The sequence below is a fragment of the Gossypium arboreum genome, chromosome 10 (genome assembly GCF_025698485.1).
Source record: "Gossypium arboreum isolate Shixiya-1 chromosome 10, ASM2569848v2, whole genome shotgun sequence".
NCBI classification, from domain to species: Eukaryota; Viridiplantae; Streptophyta; class Magnoliopsida; order Malvales; family Malvaceae; genus Gossypium; species Gossypium arboreum.
Window position 1 is genome coordinate 7,440,557 of NC_069079.1, and position 15,119 is coordinate 7,455,675.

The 15,119-nt window shown below is 32.3% G+C and overlaps 1 protein-coding gene across 1 annotated transcript; it reads left to right on the forward strand.

The window, feature by feature from the left end:
• The first annotated feature begins 7,868 nt into the window (after nucleotides 1-7,868).
• Nucleotides 7,869-13,175, forward strand: LOC108487749 (uncharacterized). The gene is made up of 3 exons (XM_017792112.2): nucleotides 7,869-8,265; nucleotides 13,003-13,059; nucleotides 13,165-13,175. Exons 1-3 carry the CDS (start codon nucleotides 7,869-7,871, stop codon nucleotides 13,173-13,175), a joined length of 465 nt encoding a protein of 154 aa, XP_017647601.2.
• The last annotated feature ends 1,944 nt before the right edge of the window (nucleotides 13,176-15,119 follow it).

Sequence of the window (15,119 nt, forward strand, 5' to 3'; positions counted from 1 at the left end):
TTATTCAGCTTTAAGACTTTTAATTGACCTGGTTAGGGCAAAACATTTGGCTAAAAATATTCATATTTAGCTTAAATTTAAAGGGGCTTGGCCGAGTGAGCCATTTTAGATTAGATTTTTATAAGTTTATTTGCAGTATTAGTTTTATTTCAATTTAGTAATTTATTTTCATAAACCAAAATTTTCCTTTGTTCTAACTTGGATTCAACTTAGATCCAAGTTTTCATTTATTGAGTTTCTATTAATTTCTTTTTGGTTTTCAATAATAATCGACATTATATCAGTAATTCAAAGGAATTTTGGCTTTCGCACGCAAATTGATATCGAAACAGATCAATATCTTTATTCTGTTTTTCTATTTAATTATTTACTTTGCATGTTTAATATGAAATTAGGGAAAATTGCAGCTAGATCCATTTAATTTCCTTAGGGAAATTAACAATCAAATGTGGGAATAATTAACAAAAGAATTAGGGTTTTTATTTGAATTAGTTGGTTTAAATTATGTGTGAATAAACCCTTGGATTGACAACCTTAAAAAGTAATTTAGGATAAACGAGGTCGAAAGATAAGTTTATTGAGTAAATCATAATTTATCCCGATCAAGAAAGTAAGGTCAAAAGATAAGTAAGTATCGATTGATTAATTAATTAGTTAGAGGCTGAAAGATAATAACTGGTTAGTTAATAGCTAATGCTATAAAACCCAAAATTTGAAGTTAATTAAAAACACTGACGTGAGTTAATCTTTTGCTTGTTTAATTGAGTTAATTTTGATTGTTAAATTGTCCTCCTTAGTTTTAATTTAGTTTATGTTGTTTTTGTTATTTAATTTCAGTTTGATTTTCGTACTATAATTTTAGTTTATTACTGTTTAACCATGTTAGTGTAGAAAAGAGATTTTTAGTTTAATTCAACTTCCCTTGGGTACGATCTTCGGAATACTTCCCGAAATGTTTCGTTGTAACACTTTACTATATTACAATTTGACCCGTATACTTACGGACACCACTGCTTAATATTATATTTTTTTGCTGCAATATTTCCAATCCAAACGTTCGCATGTCTAGCAGCAATCAGTTTTTACGAGTTTTTTTTTAGAATTTTGATTTTTTTAAATTCTTTAAGGAAATTTTATGATTTTTGTATTTTTTAATTTTTAAGAGTATAATGGCGAAAATATGTATTAAGCTAATCCATTAATTAAAAAAAACTACTTCCACAAATTATTTTCTTAAATCCATATATTTTAAAAAATAAGTATAAATACCCTCTAGGTTTTATCAATTTTAAAATTGAACAAATTGATATTTCTAAAAAAAGTAATTTAATTCATGTCAATTTCAATAATAATATTAATTATTTCTATCAATATATGACATGTGGTGAATTATAATAGATTAAATTTTAGAAAATTAAAATTGAAAATGATATAAAATAAATGAAAATTCGTAAAAATTACATAAATTATAAAAGGTTTTATAAAATTTCTAAATTTTTAAACAGATATAAATTACAAATATACAAATAAATATTTACATTTAAACACACCAAATCCAACAGTTGCCTAAAGTGATAACAAAATTGCTGGCAAGGTGTGGAAATGGAATCTTCAAGTTGAAGAAAGAGAAATGACAATTTGTTGACTGAAACATAGGCTACCTTTGAAATATGTCTATGTTCTACTCTGGCTGTGGTCCAACATGGCATAACGGGTGCCCATTCATCCTCATCATATGGACAACTAAGCCCTTCCCACAGGCCACACCCATTTTGTCTCCACATATACATAAAAGATATGTTATTTTACCAATAATTTCTTCATTTTTTGTAGTCTATTAGAGTGCTTTCTAGCATGCAGAGGCTAAAACGTTTGAGCTCAAGCTAGGTTTGCTTTTGGTTATTTTACCAAATTGACCTAAAATTTTTTGATATTTATAAAAATGACTTAAGTTCAAAAACAATAACCAAAATGACCTGAAATGAACAGTAGAATGGAGTTTTGGGAACCCAATGGCCGGCACCACCTAGTGTTTTGGCCCCATGATTGCCTGATGATTGTGTCAGGCTTTAAAAAATTGAATTTTTTAACTTTGGGAACCCAATGGCCGGCACCAAGGTTTTTTTTTTAAATCATATCATATTAGTATACAAAAATACCAGTATTTAAAAAAAAATTGGTTCTGGCCTTCTAATGGCTGGCACCAGAGACTTTTTTCGTGTCCCAATGCAAATTTTTTTTTTGTTCTAGCCTTGTAATGACCGACACTTGATTAGTAAAAAAATTGTGTCCCAATGCAATTTTTTCGATTCTGGCCTTCTAATGCCCGGCACCGAACTAAAAAAAAATTTCAAATTTTTGGGTGCTAGGCATGTATTGGACAGCACCAGGTACTTTTTTCCTATCCCAAGTTAATTTTTTTTACTTTGGTACACTAATGGCCGGCACCAGAGATGTAAAAAAAAATTGGTGCTGGTCATGTAATGGCCGGCACCAAATTTATCATCAGATATATATAGATATTTTATCTTTCATTTGAGTTTTTGTTTGCTTTTTCTTTGCTTTATTAGTTGAAAAGAGAGATTAAAAATTTTAGTTTTTTCTTTGTCAAGAAGGAAGTAAAATTTTTTTAAGATGAGTTCCCAAATTTAGTTTGTTTATGTTCATTTTGATGGAGAAATGATAAATACAACTGAAGAAGGTTATGTATTTCAAAGTCGGAAAAAAATAGGAATGAGATTCAACAAGTGTGTTTCGCTGGCGGATTTAAAACAAAAAATCAGTACAAAGATAGCAACCCGTTGCAGAAAGCAAATGTTGATATTGTTTTACAAATTTTCGGTTTCAACTGATCCTCTAAAGTTCTCAAAAATAAAGCTTGAAGATGATGATGATCTAGGAACAATGATAGCAATTTATTGCCCCCCTAAGATAGAAAATCCCAGCCCGGTTGAGTTGTTCGCGAAGATAGCTGAACCGGATCTCATTCAAGTTGTTGTAATTGGCCCATTTCGCTCGGGCTCACTAGAGAAAAACCAAAAATAAAAAATAAACAAAAACAAAAATAAATTAAAATAAAAACCAATAAAAGTCCATCATCAATGTCCTGTTACAAATCTTCAGACCCAAACAAAAAACTTATACCAGCCCAGATACAATTTTAACCCAAATTTATAAACCCATATCCTAAACCTAACCCAAATACGGGACCCAAAAAGAAGCTCAGCAGCCGAGAGCACCAGAAGCGTCTTGAATATGCTAGAGAGTTGGGCTCCCACGAGCAGCTCCTCGCACGGCCTCCTTCGCATGTCTCCCCACTCCTCCGTACGGCTAAATCTGCACAAGAATACACCAGAAGAACCATTAACAGAATACAGCAAATAAATGTAATTTTTATTTTTATTTATTCTAAGAAATCTGGCTATAAAAAGTCGTCGATTTCATCTCTGTAAAATTATGCACATTACGCATACACACATATACTATACGCATACTGAATAGAAAAAATTCGAAAACAATTTCTGAAAAGGTGATCTTCTTTAGTCTTTTAAATTTTTCTGTCATTTTTATCTATTTTCCTTCCATTGTTTTCATCATCGGTATTTTAAAACAAAGAAGAGGGAAAAGCAATTCATACCTTGCGAATCGGCCATGGATCTCTGTTCGCTTTGTTGAAATTGAAGTCGAAAGGGGGATCTAAAAGCGTTGTGGTATTGGAATGAAGGATGAACGGTGGCCGAATAGGAGCAAACCTCTAGGGTTTTTTCTTTTTCAATTTGTTCTGTTGAAACATTTGGCTTTCAAGAAGCTTTAAATTGACAGCATGGAGTGATGCCGTTTAAGGCATGTTTATGTAGCCTTGAAATGGTGCCGTGAAGGCATGCCCTACTTGATCCGTTTTCTGTACCCCTGGGATCCGCTTGTTTCAGCGGAGAGGGATAATTTCAAGTTAGGTCCTCTCTTTTTCCATTGCAATGCAATTAGTTCCAATTAATACTTTAGTTTTTTTTTTTAAATTTCCTAAAGTTTGAATGTTGTTGCAATGTAACCCTCGCTTCAACGCAACGTTTTGGGTCAGGGAAATTTTCATCATTAGTCCTTGCGAATTTACGCTCATTGTGCAAGGGTCCTTTTTTTAATCCTAGTAGTTTATTTTATTTTTTTAAATTGTCCCTCTTATTTTAACTCAATTTTAATTTAGTTTTTTTAACTTACTAATTTAAAATACATTTAATATTTTTGTATGTATTAATTTATTTTAATGATTTTTTGTTTTCATTTGTACAATTATTTTGAGATTTCCTTTATCTTATTATTTTTACGTTTTGCATAATATTTTTTAATATTTTATACATATTAGTATACATATTATTCTCATTGAGTTTTCAATTTATAATACCTATTATTTTGAAGTTCACAATATTTTTGTACATAAGTTGAGCCGTCTTAATAATTTTATTTTGTTTTTATAAAATCATCATTTTAAAATTCTTTTTACATTAAGCTATTTTAATACTTTTATATAACCTCTTGTTTAAATATTTTTATTTATATTAATACATATATTACTTTAGTAGATTTTTCTATTCTTGCTTTATGATTCACCAAGTATTTTTCTTTATGTATATATAAAACTATTTTAGGAACTTAAACTTTGTATTTATAAAATTATTATTTTGGAATGTTTCTTTACATTATGTTTTATATAGTATCTCATTTATGTATTGGTATGTGTATAATTTATAGATTGACTTAATTTTATATGTATTATTAATATCATGCTATTTTTACAAATAATTATTCCTAAATTTATTTATATATGCATGTTTTGTAAATCTATTATGTGTATTATATCTTCTCATATTTTTTTATTATTCTTTCATATTTTATATATTATTTAAGTTATCATGTACATTGTCAATTTTAAAGGAATTTTTGTTTAAAATATTTTACATATAATTTGATTCAAACTTTTATTCTATAATATCTATTTCAATAATTATATATCCCTAGTTTTTATGTAGATTTGTCAACTTATATGTTATGTATATTATGTGTTCATTAATTTATCATTATTTTGAAAATGTCTTATACTACATTGACTTCTAATTTCCACTTTATTTTGTACATGTTTTGTGGATCATATTGTGCCATGTTTATTGTTGTTGTATATTATTTATTCATTGTTTTATTTGTAATATCAATTGTTCTCCATCTATAATTAAGAATTTTGTCACATCTTACTTAGAATAGTTGTATTTAATTGTTGGATTTATTAATTGTGGTTGGTATACATATCATCTCATGTTTATTCATTTTTTTTACAAATGTTTCTTTGTAGTACATTAAATATTTCATCTTATTTTAAAACAAATAAATGTGTTTTGAGCTAATTTCTAATTTTCTTTATTACTCAAAGATTTCAAAATAAGGTAATATCGATATTTAGGAATTCAGAAAATTGTGCCCTACCGTGCTGGGTATGATTTTTCGTTGAACTAGATATTTGGATATCCTTTCTTTTTTTAGCGTATGAAAGTCAGAATAAATCGTATTTTTGAAGGTATAAAGGATCGTGTCCAATCGTGTTGGATATGATGCTGCATACTTTCGAAACGAGAGAATTTTAACGACCAAATTGAGTCACTCAATGTTTTAAAAAGAAATCATATTTCAAAATTCTTTTTTTTAAAAATTTTAGACATAAGGACAACATTTAATCAATTTGGTACCAATTTTTGAGCGTAGTGAGGATGTTAACCCTTCCTCCTACGTAACCAACTCCCGAACCCATTTTGAATTTATGTGGGCCAAAATTGCATTTTAAATGAAATAAAATGATTTATTAGGTGATCCAATCACACCTAAGCAAAAAAGATTGGTGGCGACTCCACATTTAATTTTAAAAAGTCGATTCTCATTTTCTTAAAAAAAATGGTTTCGACAGTTATTTTAGCAAGCCAGCACTCTGGAATTGATTTTGATTTTAACGTCTCCTAGGAAGATCAATCTGGTTTTGGAAGGTTAATGCCAACTCCCGAAAGTCCAAACACCGGTGGATGTTCGTATAACATCTCAAACTCGTGTCCTCGTCTAGAGAACCATCTAGAGGTGTTGGCCACCATAGAAGATGGTGATGAAGGGTCCAATAATGATGATCAGTCCCACCGTGATCCCAACGAGGATTTTAGTGACCCCGATTTGGATGACATCCCTAAAGACATAATGAAGAAGGGCCGATAGAGGGTGAAAAAGCAAACCCCTATTCGCCCGGGAACACGGGCCCTAGTATAGTTATAAGAAATAATCCAGGGTCCTTCATGACCAACGTGGATCTTGATGCGGATCTTGTACGCGAGTTCCCGGAATATACAAATATTTTATCGGCTCACCTAATTGATGATGAATTCGGGGTTGAAGAGTTATTTGTATGACAACAATTCGATAAAAAAAAAGACTGTTTACATGCTATAAAACAACTTAACTTAAAGTTAGGTGTGGATTATAAAGTAATGAAGTCGATGCAGTCTTTGCATGTAGGAGAATGTTAGAAAACGTGAAGTGGTTATAAATGGTGTGTCAGAGCCGCGTTAATGCAGCGGGCACAGATGTGGATGATAAGGAAAATTAGAAGGTCCACATACATGCACGTCCGCTCATATGTCGCAAGACTATGGAAAGTTAGATGCAAAAACTATATGCAATTGCATCATCCCTTTGGTGAAAGAGTTGCCCACCGTGTAGGTGTCGGTCCTTATTGCGGACATGCATGCTCGATTCAAGTATAAAGTATCCTTATTGAGTACATGAAAGCTCTATTCAAGTGTAAAGTGTCGTACCGAAAGGCATAGTGAGCAAGCAAATGGCGATGTGAAAGTTGTATGGTGACTGGAATGCGTCATACAACGAGCTTCAAGGGTGGATAGCCGGGATGCAGGAGTATGTACTCGGGATAATGATTGATTTGCAAACACTGCCGTATAAAAGCCCAAACGGGGAGATACAGTCGGAGAAACGAGTTTTTCATCAATTATTTTGAACTTTCGAGCCGTATGTTAGGGCTTTCCCTCACTGCAAGCCGATGGTGTAGGTGGACAGGATATGGTTGTACGGTAAATACACACAAATACTCCTACTTTCTGTTGCACAAGACGACAACCGAAATGTACTTCCGATTGCTTTCGCCATTGTGGAGCGTGATTGGTTCGAGTCTTGGGAAATTTTCCTCAAAAATCTGCGGAGGCACGTTGTCAGAGAAGACAACATTTGCCTTATATCAGATAGATCGAAAGGATTACTTACTGCGATAAGGCGATCGAGGGTTCCGTGGAGATCTATTTATTGCATCCGACACATCGTGACAAACTTCCACATACATTATAAGAATAAATATTGGAAAAAAGAACTCGTGAACATGGGTAAAAAAATTTTGTTTGTATTTATTTCAAAAATTACTTTTCAAATTTTTTGTTGTTTTTAAAATGATGATTCAAATTAAATATGCAACTTATGAGTTAGAACTGCAAAGATTCAGGCAGAGGTTCGCGAGGCTTGAATCTTAGATGTCATCTTTACCAACAGATTTTCGAACATGGTTGGGTAGCATGGAGAACTGCCAATGGACTTAAAGTTACGATGAAAGGTTTCGGTATGGGCAGATGACGACTAACCTGGTAGAGGCGGTTAACTCTGTATTGAGGCGCACACGCCATCTCCCAATTTTTACTATTTTCTCGACAACATTCTATAGGTTGGCTACGTTGATGCCTAGGATGGGGTTGAGACAAGCTAAGCAGATCGAGGCCAGACACGTGAACGTTGAGGCTGTCTAAAAGGCCATGGCAGTAAATAGTTGAAGGGTACAAACAATGAACGCAGAATTGTATTCACGCGACTTGAAGACTTTTCGAGTTCAAGAGTACATCGGCCGTCGTTCGGGTTTTCCACCTAGGTCGTACGTAGTTGATCTGCGAAACAGGCGATGCGAGTGCAGGATATTTCAGACTCTTCGACATCCATGTGCGTATGGTCATGCAACGTGTGCGAGAGCAAACTTAAATGTTGAACAATTCATAGACGAGATCTACACATTGCAACGCACATTGCGTATATGGGGGAACAAATTTCCTGTAATGCCCGATGTCTTAAACTGGGAAGTTCCACCGTCTACTTTCGAGATGGTGCCTGACTGTAGTCTCCGTAGACATTCTAAAGATCGACCACAATCGACGAGAATTCAAAATTACATGGATGTCAGGGAGACGGGTGAACCCAAACTGTGCACTGTGTGTCGAACATCAAGACACAACCGATCAACATGCCCACATCGTGTCTATGTTTCCAGTCAATCGTCTCGTAATGCTGGACTCCAAGATAACGAATGATATATTATTGAGCGCATGTTCTTGTAAAAACATTGTAAATATATGAAAAATTAGATAAAGGGTATGAGAAAAAATGAAAATTACATGGAAAGATAGATAATTTAAATAAAATGAGAAAAAATAAATTGAAATGAACAAAAATAATATAAATGAATCGAGAAAAATTTAAATTTACAAGGAAAGAAAGATAAATTTAAATGAAATGAAGAAAATTTAAATTTAAAAGAAATGAGAAAAAATTTAAATTAAAAATGAAAGAAAGATAAATTTAAATGAAATGAGGAAAAATCTAATTTAAATGAAATGAGAAAAAATTAATTTGCATGGAAAGATTGATAATTTAAATGAAATGAGGAAAAATTAATTTAAATGAAATGAGAAAAATTAAATTTAAATAAAAATAATATAAATGAAATGAGAAAAAAATAAAATTGAAAAAAAATCTAAATGAAATGAAATAAAATAGAAATGAAATGAAATGACAAAAAAAAAAGTGAGGTGACTATTGTGGCAAGCTTGGCCTAAGTCAGGCCTAGGCCTAAGCTGATAAATGGTCTGGCAATGGTCAGCTGTAGCAAGGGAGAAAAAAATTCGAAATAACATTTATCAGGCTTGATAAATGGGGTGTCAGCTTAAAAACTCAAAAAATTAAATAAAATGAGATTTTTTAACAAATTTAAAATTTAAATTGACAAAATTAAATATGAAAAAATTTAAATGACCTCGATATTGAGACTACTTTTAATTAATATGAAAAATATGAAATGAATTGAAAAAATTTAATATGAAAAAAAATTATATTAGGAAAAGTAATAAATTTAAATGAAAAAATTAATGTTATGAAATGTTAAATGAAATATGAGATTAAATGAAATGTTAAATGTATATAAAATGGAATGATAATTATGAAATGGAATGAAATTTAAAAAAAATTATAAATTTAAATGAAAAGAAATACTAAAATGAAAATAAAAATTTTAAAATGAGAAAAATTAAATTTAAATGGAAAGATAGAAAATTTAAATGAAATGTAAATGTAAATGAAATGCAAATGAAACTAGAATGAAATGAAAAAAAAAGAAGGTGAAATGACCTTTCTTGCGTCAGGCCTGTATCATTGACACAATGCCAATTTGGCCTTCCAATGGCCGGCCTTACATTCAATTTTTTTTTTTTTTCAATTTTACCCTTACTTTAGTCAAATGGTCTCCCACTATAAATAGGTTACTTCGATGACCACCGAGCACCTCCAAACACTTTCGAAAACCACCGTTCACCGTCAACCACTGTCGACAATCGCCGATCACTCCATAGATCCTAATCCTAATATTATTTTAAATGACAACAACGACATTGCAACCAATGTGCATAAGGTAAACGGGAAATAAAATGACTTATTTAATTTTAGATATTCTTTTAAATTCTTTTTTAAACGAGAAATATAACATTATATATTTACTATAAACGTAAGATCTGTACCGAATTGTGAGACCCCTGTTGCATGATCCTGATTATTTTCCCGATCGAAGAGTTTTACCGTATTTGAATGTCGCGGGTTTTGGGGTAGCCGCGTACATTCAGATATCTGAGCTACAGGCCGTTTTAATATCGGCCTTACTTGAAAGATGGTGCTGAGAGACATATATGTTCTACCTTCCGTGTAGGGAGGTAACTATTACATTGCAAGACGTAGCAGTCCAACTAGGGCTATCTATAAACGGCGAAGCAGTGACCGGGCTTGGAAGAGTGCCTGATCCATGGGGCACTAGCGAGCGGTTACTTGGAAGGGTGCCCCCCAATGACGAGGAAGGACGATTAACCTATATTAAATTTACTTGGTTAAAAGAAAACTTCCAGCATCTTCTAAGCAGTCCAACACAAATGAACATTGTCGAAACCATTTTTTTTGAAAAAACGGGGATCGATTTTTTTTTGAAAATGAAAACGAACAGAGGAGTCACCACCAATCTTTTTTGATAAGGTGTGATCGGGTCACCTTGTAAAAGTGGTTGTTTTTAATAAATGGTTTGACTTATTTAAACAACGATTTTGGTCTACGCAAATCAAGAAAATAGGTTCAGGAGTCGGTTACGCACGAGAAAGGATTAGCACCCTCGGTATGCCCAAAATTGGTACCTAGTTGATTATTGGTACCTAGTTGATTAATTAGTGTCTTAGCGTCAAAGATTTGAAAACTTGAAAGAATTTAAAATACGATCCCTCTTTGTATTAATGCTAATTTAAAATTATCGAATAAATTAAAACGGATGTTAAAGACCTTCTCATCTCGAAGTAATACAATGTCACACCCAATAAGTTAGGACACGACATCTTGAACTTTGAGAATGGGCTTGCCTTTATTTAAAATTCATGTATTTTAACTTTTTAAAAGGATGTTCGGTTATTTAGGGTAAACGAGAAAAGTCAAAACCCAATAAGTTAGGGGATGATCTATTGAACTTCCAAATACCGAACATTGCCTTTATTTACCAAAATCTTATCTCGAGGTAATAAGATCTCATACTCGGTAAGTTGGGGCACAACACTTCATACCTCCGAAAGTAAGCAAAAAAAAAATCATATCACGGTTTAAAGGAATATTCTGTTATTTAGGTTGAATGAAAAAAATCGAAACCCAGTAAGTTAGGGCACGATTTTCTCGAATTTTCAAATACGAAATATTACCTTTATGAAAGAATTAATATTGGGTTGGGTAAAACCTAAATTTGTAATAAAACGATATAATAAAGAATGCATAACAAATAAAAATTGACAGCATAACAGAATAAACAAAAACACGAATGTGAATGATAACGATAAAAAAAAAGATAAAATGAATGCATCAAGCGAATAATAAGAAAGGAAATAATAAATGAGCTAAATGTTTGAAAATTAAAAAACTAGTAGTAAAATAATGAAGATTATGAAAGTCTATTTAAAAGGTAGTAATAGTGATGATAATGATAGGAAAAATATAACGATAGTAAAATACGATATTAGTACCTAAATATTAATATAGACATAATGCCTAAAGCATAATAATAACGAAAATATGAATGAATAAGAAATATAAATAACTAAGTTATGAGAAAATAAATATAGATGAAAATATAATAATAATGCAATGATAGTAAGAAAGAAAATTTAGTAATAACAGTAATGTGTTAAATAATAATAAAATAATAGTAACAACAATTTGAAAAATAGTAATGTAATAAGATGGTAATAATAATAAAAGGAATAACAATATGTTAGATAGTAAGTAATAATAAAATAATAATAATAGTAATAAAAATGATAATAGTGATATTAGTAATAATAATAATTATAGGAAATAATAGTACATTAATAATAATAATATATGTTAATATATAAAAATAGGAAATGATAATATGGTAAAAATAATAATAATAATAATAACAAAAATAGTAACAATAGTATGTGAAATAATAATTGTAAAAAATAATAGTAATAATTATATTGATAATAGATAACAATAATACTAATAATAATAGTAGTAAAAAAATAAAAAATATAAAAATAATAATAATAGTAGTAAAATGACAATAAAATAAGATGATAATAATGATAAAATAAAAATAAAAACAGTAATAATGGCAATAATAATAATACCATAATAAAAGAAAAGAAATAATAACATGTAAATAATAATAACAATAATATATTTATAATAATAATAATAGTAAAAATAATAAAATTAACTAATTTTATAGTAAAGTAACCAAATAATTAAAAAGGGGATTAAATTGAATTCAAAACAGAAAGTTTGGGGAAATCTAGAAATATATAAAAGAGAAAAGGACTAAATTGCATGCGCAAATACCCAAGAGGGACTAAAATGGGCAATAACCCCTCGCTTCAAAACGCGCAGCATAAGGATTTAAGGAATGACCAAAATGAAAACCAAAATAAATTGCAGGGTAAAATTAGAAATAATGAAAAATTAAATTTCAAAACAATAAAAAAGCGGAAGGGCTAAAAGTGCAATTAGCCTTTCCATTGAAAACACGTGAATCCTTTGCCTGGAGCAGGTCGAGTTGTGGGTTAAGGCTCAAAACGACGCCGTTTTGGGGTTTAAGGACCCAAGCCAAAACGATGTCGTTTTGGCCCTCTATTTAAGTGAATTTTCCACACAAAAAAAATCATTTCAACACCCCTTTTAAAAAAAAACTTCTCCCTCCTTTTTTTCTCTGAAGTACCTCCCCCCCAGGCCAAGCTCGTGAGCTCGCCATATAGTGTCATGCCATTGTAACCATCACAAGACGGTGGCGAAAATTCAAAAGGTACCTCTTTTTAATATTTTTTTGTATATTTTTTAATATATTTTTGATATATCTTAATATAAGTATAGAAAGAGATAGATTCGAAAAAAAAATAAAAAGAAAAGAAAAGATGAGAACTTTAACCCGATTTTGAACTTTCTTTTTTTCTCCAATGGCTTTGTTGTTATCTTTGTTTTGTATTGCTTGCTATTTTTTTATTCAAAAAAAAATGTCCAGAGAGAATGCTTTTGGTTTATAATGGCTTTTATAGCCATTTACAATACTTTTTAATCTATTTTTTTATGATTGCTGTCACTTCTTCTCTGGTTTTGTAGGTGCAAGTGGATGGCTGCATAGTGGTGGTGCTGATGTCGAAAATGGCGGTGGGGCAGGTAGGTCAGAGGGCAGTTGGCTGAAGACTTAGGGCGGCGGCTATCTAGGTTAATTTAGGGTTTTCTTTGTTTTTTTTTATATTTGGGCTGTTATGGTTAATTTAGGTTTGGTTTAATTGGGTATTGGGTATTGGGTTTTGTTGATTGGGTTTTGGGTTTAATTTTTGGGCTTATTTGGGTTATTGTTAGGCCCGGGCCAAAATTGGGCTGTACAGCTGCCCCTCTTTGCTCGTTATCGTGTAACAAAAACAGAGTAAAGACTTTTAAGAAAGACCAATTTTGCCCGGTCTCGTCGAGTCTTGACTTATTTAATGCTCCTCTTCTTCAAGTAGCCTCATTCTAGTCCATTGCGACTTGTTGCTTCGATCAATTACACCGCAACTTTAGAGAGATAAGATCTGTGATTTATAGCTTCGATCTAATCGGCTGAAACTTCAATGAGATACGAATGGTGGCTTCGAGGCTCTCCAGTGCCATTTCAGGGAGAAGAGATTTGCTGCTTCGATCTACTCCGTTAGAACTTCAAGGAGATACTAATGGTGGCTTTGAGCCTCTCTAGTGCCATTTCAGGGAGAAGGAATTTATAGCTTTGATCTACTCCGCTGGAACTTCAAGGAGATACGAATGGTGGCTTCGAGCCTCTCCAGTGCCATTTCAGGGAGAAGATTTGTAGCTTCGATCTACTCTGCTACTGCTTAGGGAGATAGGATGGTAAATTCAGCCTGTTACCCTACTACTTAGAGGGTTAAGGCCTATCGCCATCGATCTGTTTCCCTACTACTTAGGGTGATAAGATGGTAAATTCAGCCTGTTACCTTACTGCTTAGGGGTTTAAGGCTCATTGCCTTCGATCTGTTTCCCTACTACTTAGGGTGATAAGATCTATAAATTTAGCCTGTTACCCTATTGCTTAGGGGTTTAAGGCTCATTGCCTTCGATCTGTTTCCCTACTACTTAGGGTGATAAGATCTGTAAATTCAGCCTGTTACCCTACTACTTAGGGGTTTAAGGCCTATCACCTTCGATCTGTTTCCCTACTGCTTAGGGGGTTAAGATCTGTAAATTCAGCCTGTTACCCTATTACTTAAGGGTTTAAGGCCCATCGCCTTCAATTTGTTTCCCTACTACTCAGGGGTTTAAGATCTATAAATTCAGCCTGTTACCCTACTGCTTAGGGGTTTAAGACCCATCGCCTTCGATCTGTTTCCCTACTATTTAGGGGGTTAAGATCTGTAAATTCAGCCTGTTACTCTACTGCTTAAAAGTTTAAGGCCCATCGCTTTCGATCTATTTCCCTACTGCTTAGGGTGATAAGATCGATAAATTTAGCATGTTACCCTACTGCTTAGGGGTTTAAGGTCTATCACTTTCGATCTATTTCCCTACTGCTTAGGGTGAAAAGATCTGTAAATTCAGCCTGTTACCCTATTGCTTAGGGAGTTAAGGCTTATGAATTCACCGATTCTAGAGGCATGACCTATAGAATCGGTTCCATGTATCTATGCTTATGCCAAATGATTAGGAAGCTATGATCGAAATGAATCAAATGCTCCTAACTAGATGTGTTATGAATGTGTCAAATAATTAGGATGCTATGATTGAATGAATCAAATGCTCCTAATTAGATGTGTTATGAATGATATATGAATGCAGAAATGAAATGATCCTTTTTAAAAGGCTTAAGGTATCATTGCTCGTTGTTCATCGGCACATTATCACTGACGTATTACGCTGCTATCTTGTTCGGCTAGTATTCTTGACAAAAAAGTCAAAGAAACAATCATATTTTGCGCAGCAAGCTTGCCCTACTGTAATTTTAGAGTCTCTTCCACTGTACCTTCTGGGACATAAAGTTTGAATCTCCCACCGCAACTTCAGGGGAATAACATTTGGTTTCTTCCATCCATCCTCCTGCAACTCAGAGGTGTATGATTTGTATCATCTTCAATCAATTTGATCTATTACACCATTCCCTGGGTGTAGTGACCAGATCTATGTGCCTGATATTTGCATGAATGCAGAGTATCATTTTTCTTTTCCCGAGAATGATCCTTTTTTAC

Bases quoted from the DNA above. Each gene is read 5' to 3' on its own strand.
- LOC108487749 (XM_017792112.2), top strand. From the start codon at position 7,869: ATGAACGCAGAATTGTATTCACGCGACTTGAAGACTTTTCGAGTTCAA. The intron at 8,266-13,002 runs GTGAACCCAAAC...CTGGTTTTGTAG, and splicing joins CATGGATGTCAGGGAGACGG to GTGCAAGTGGATGGCTGCAT.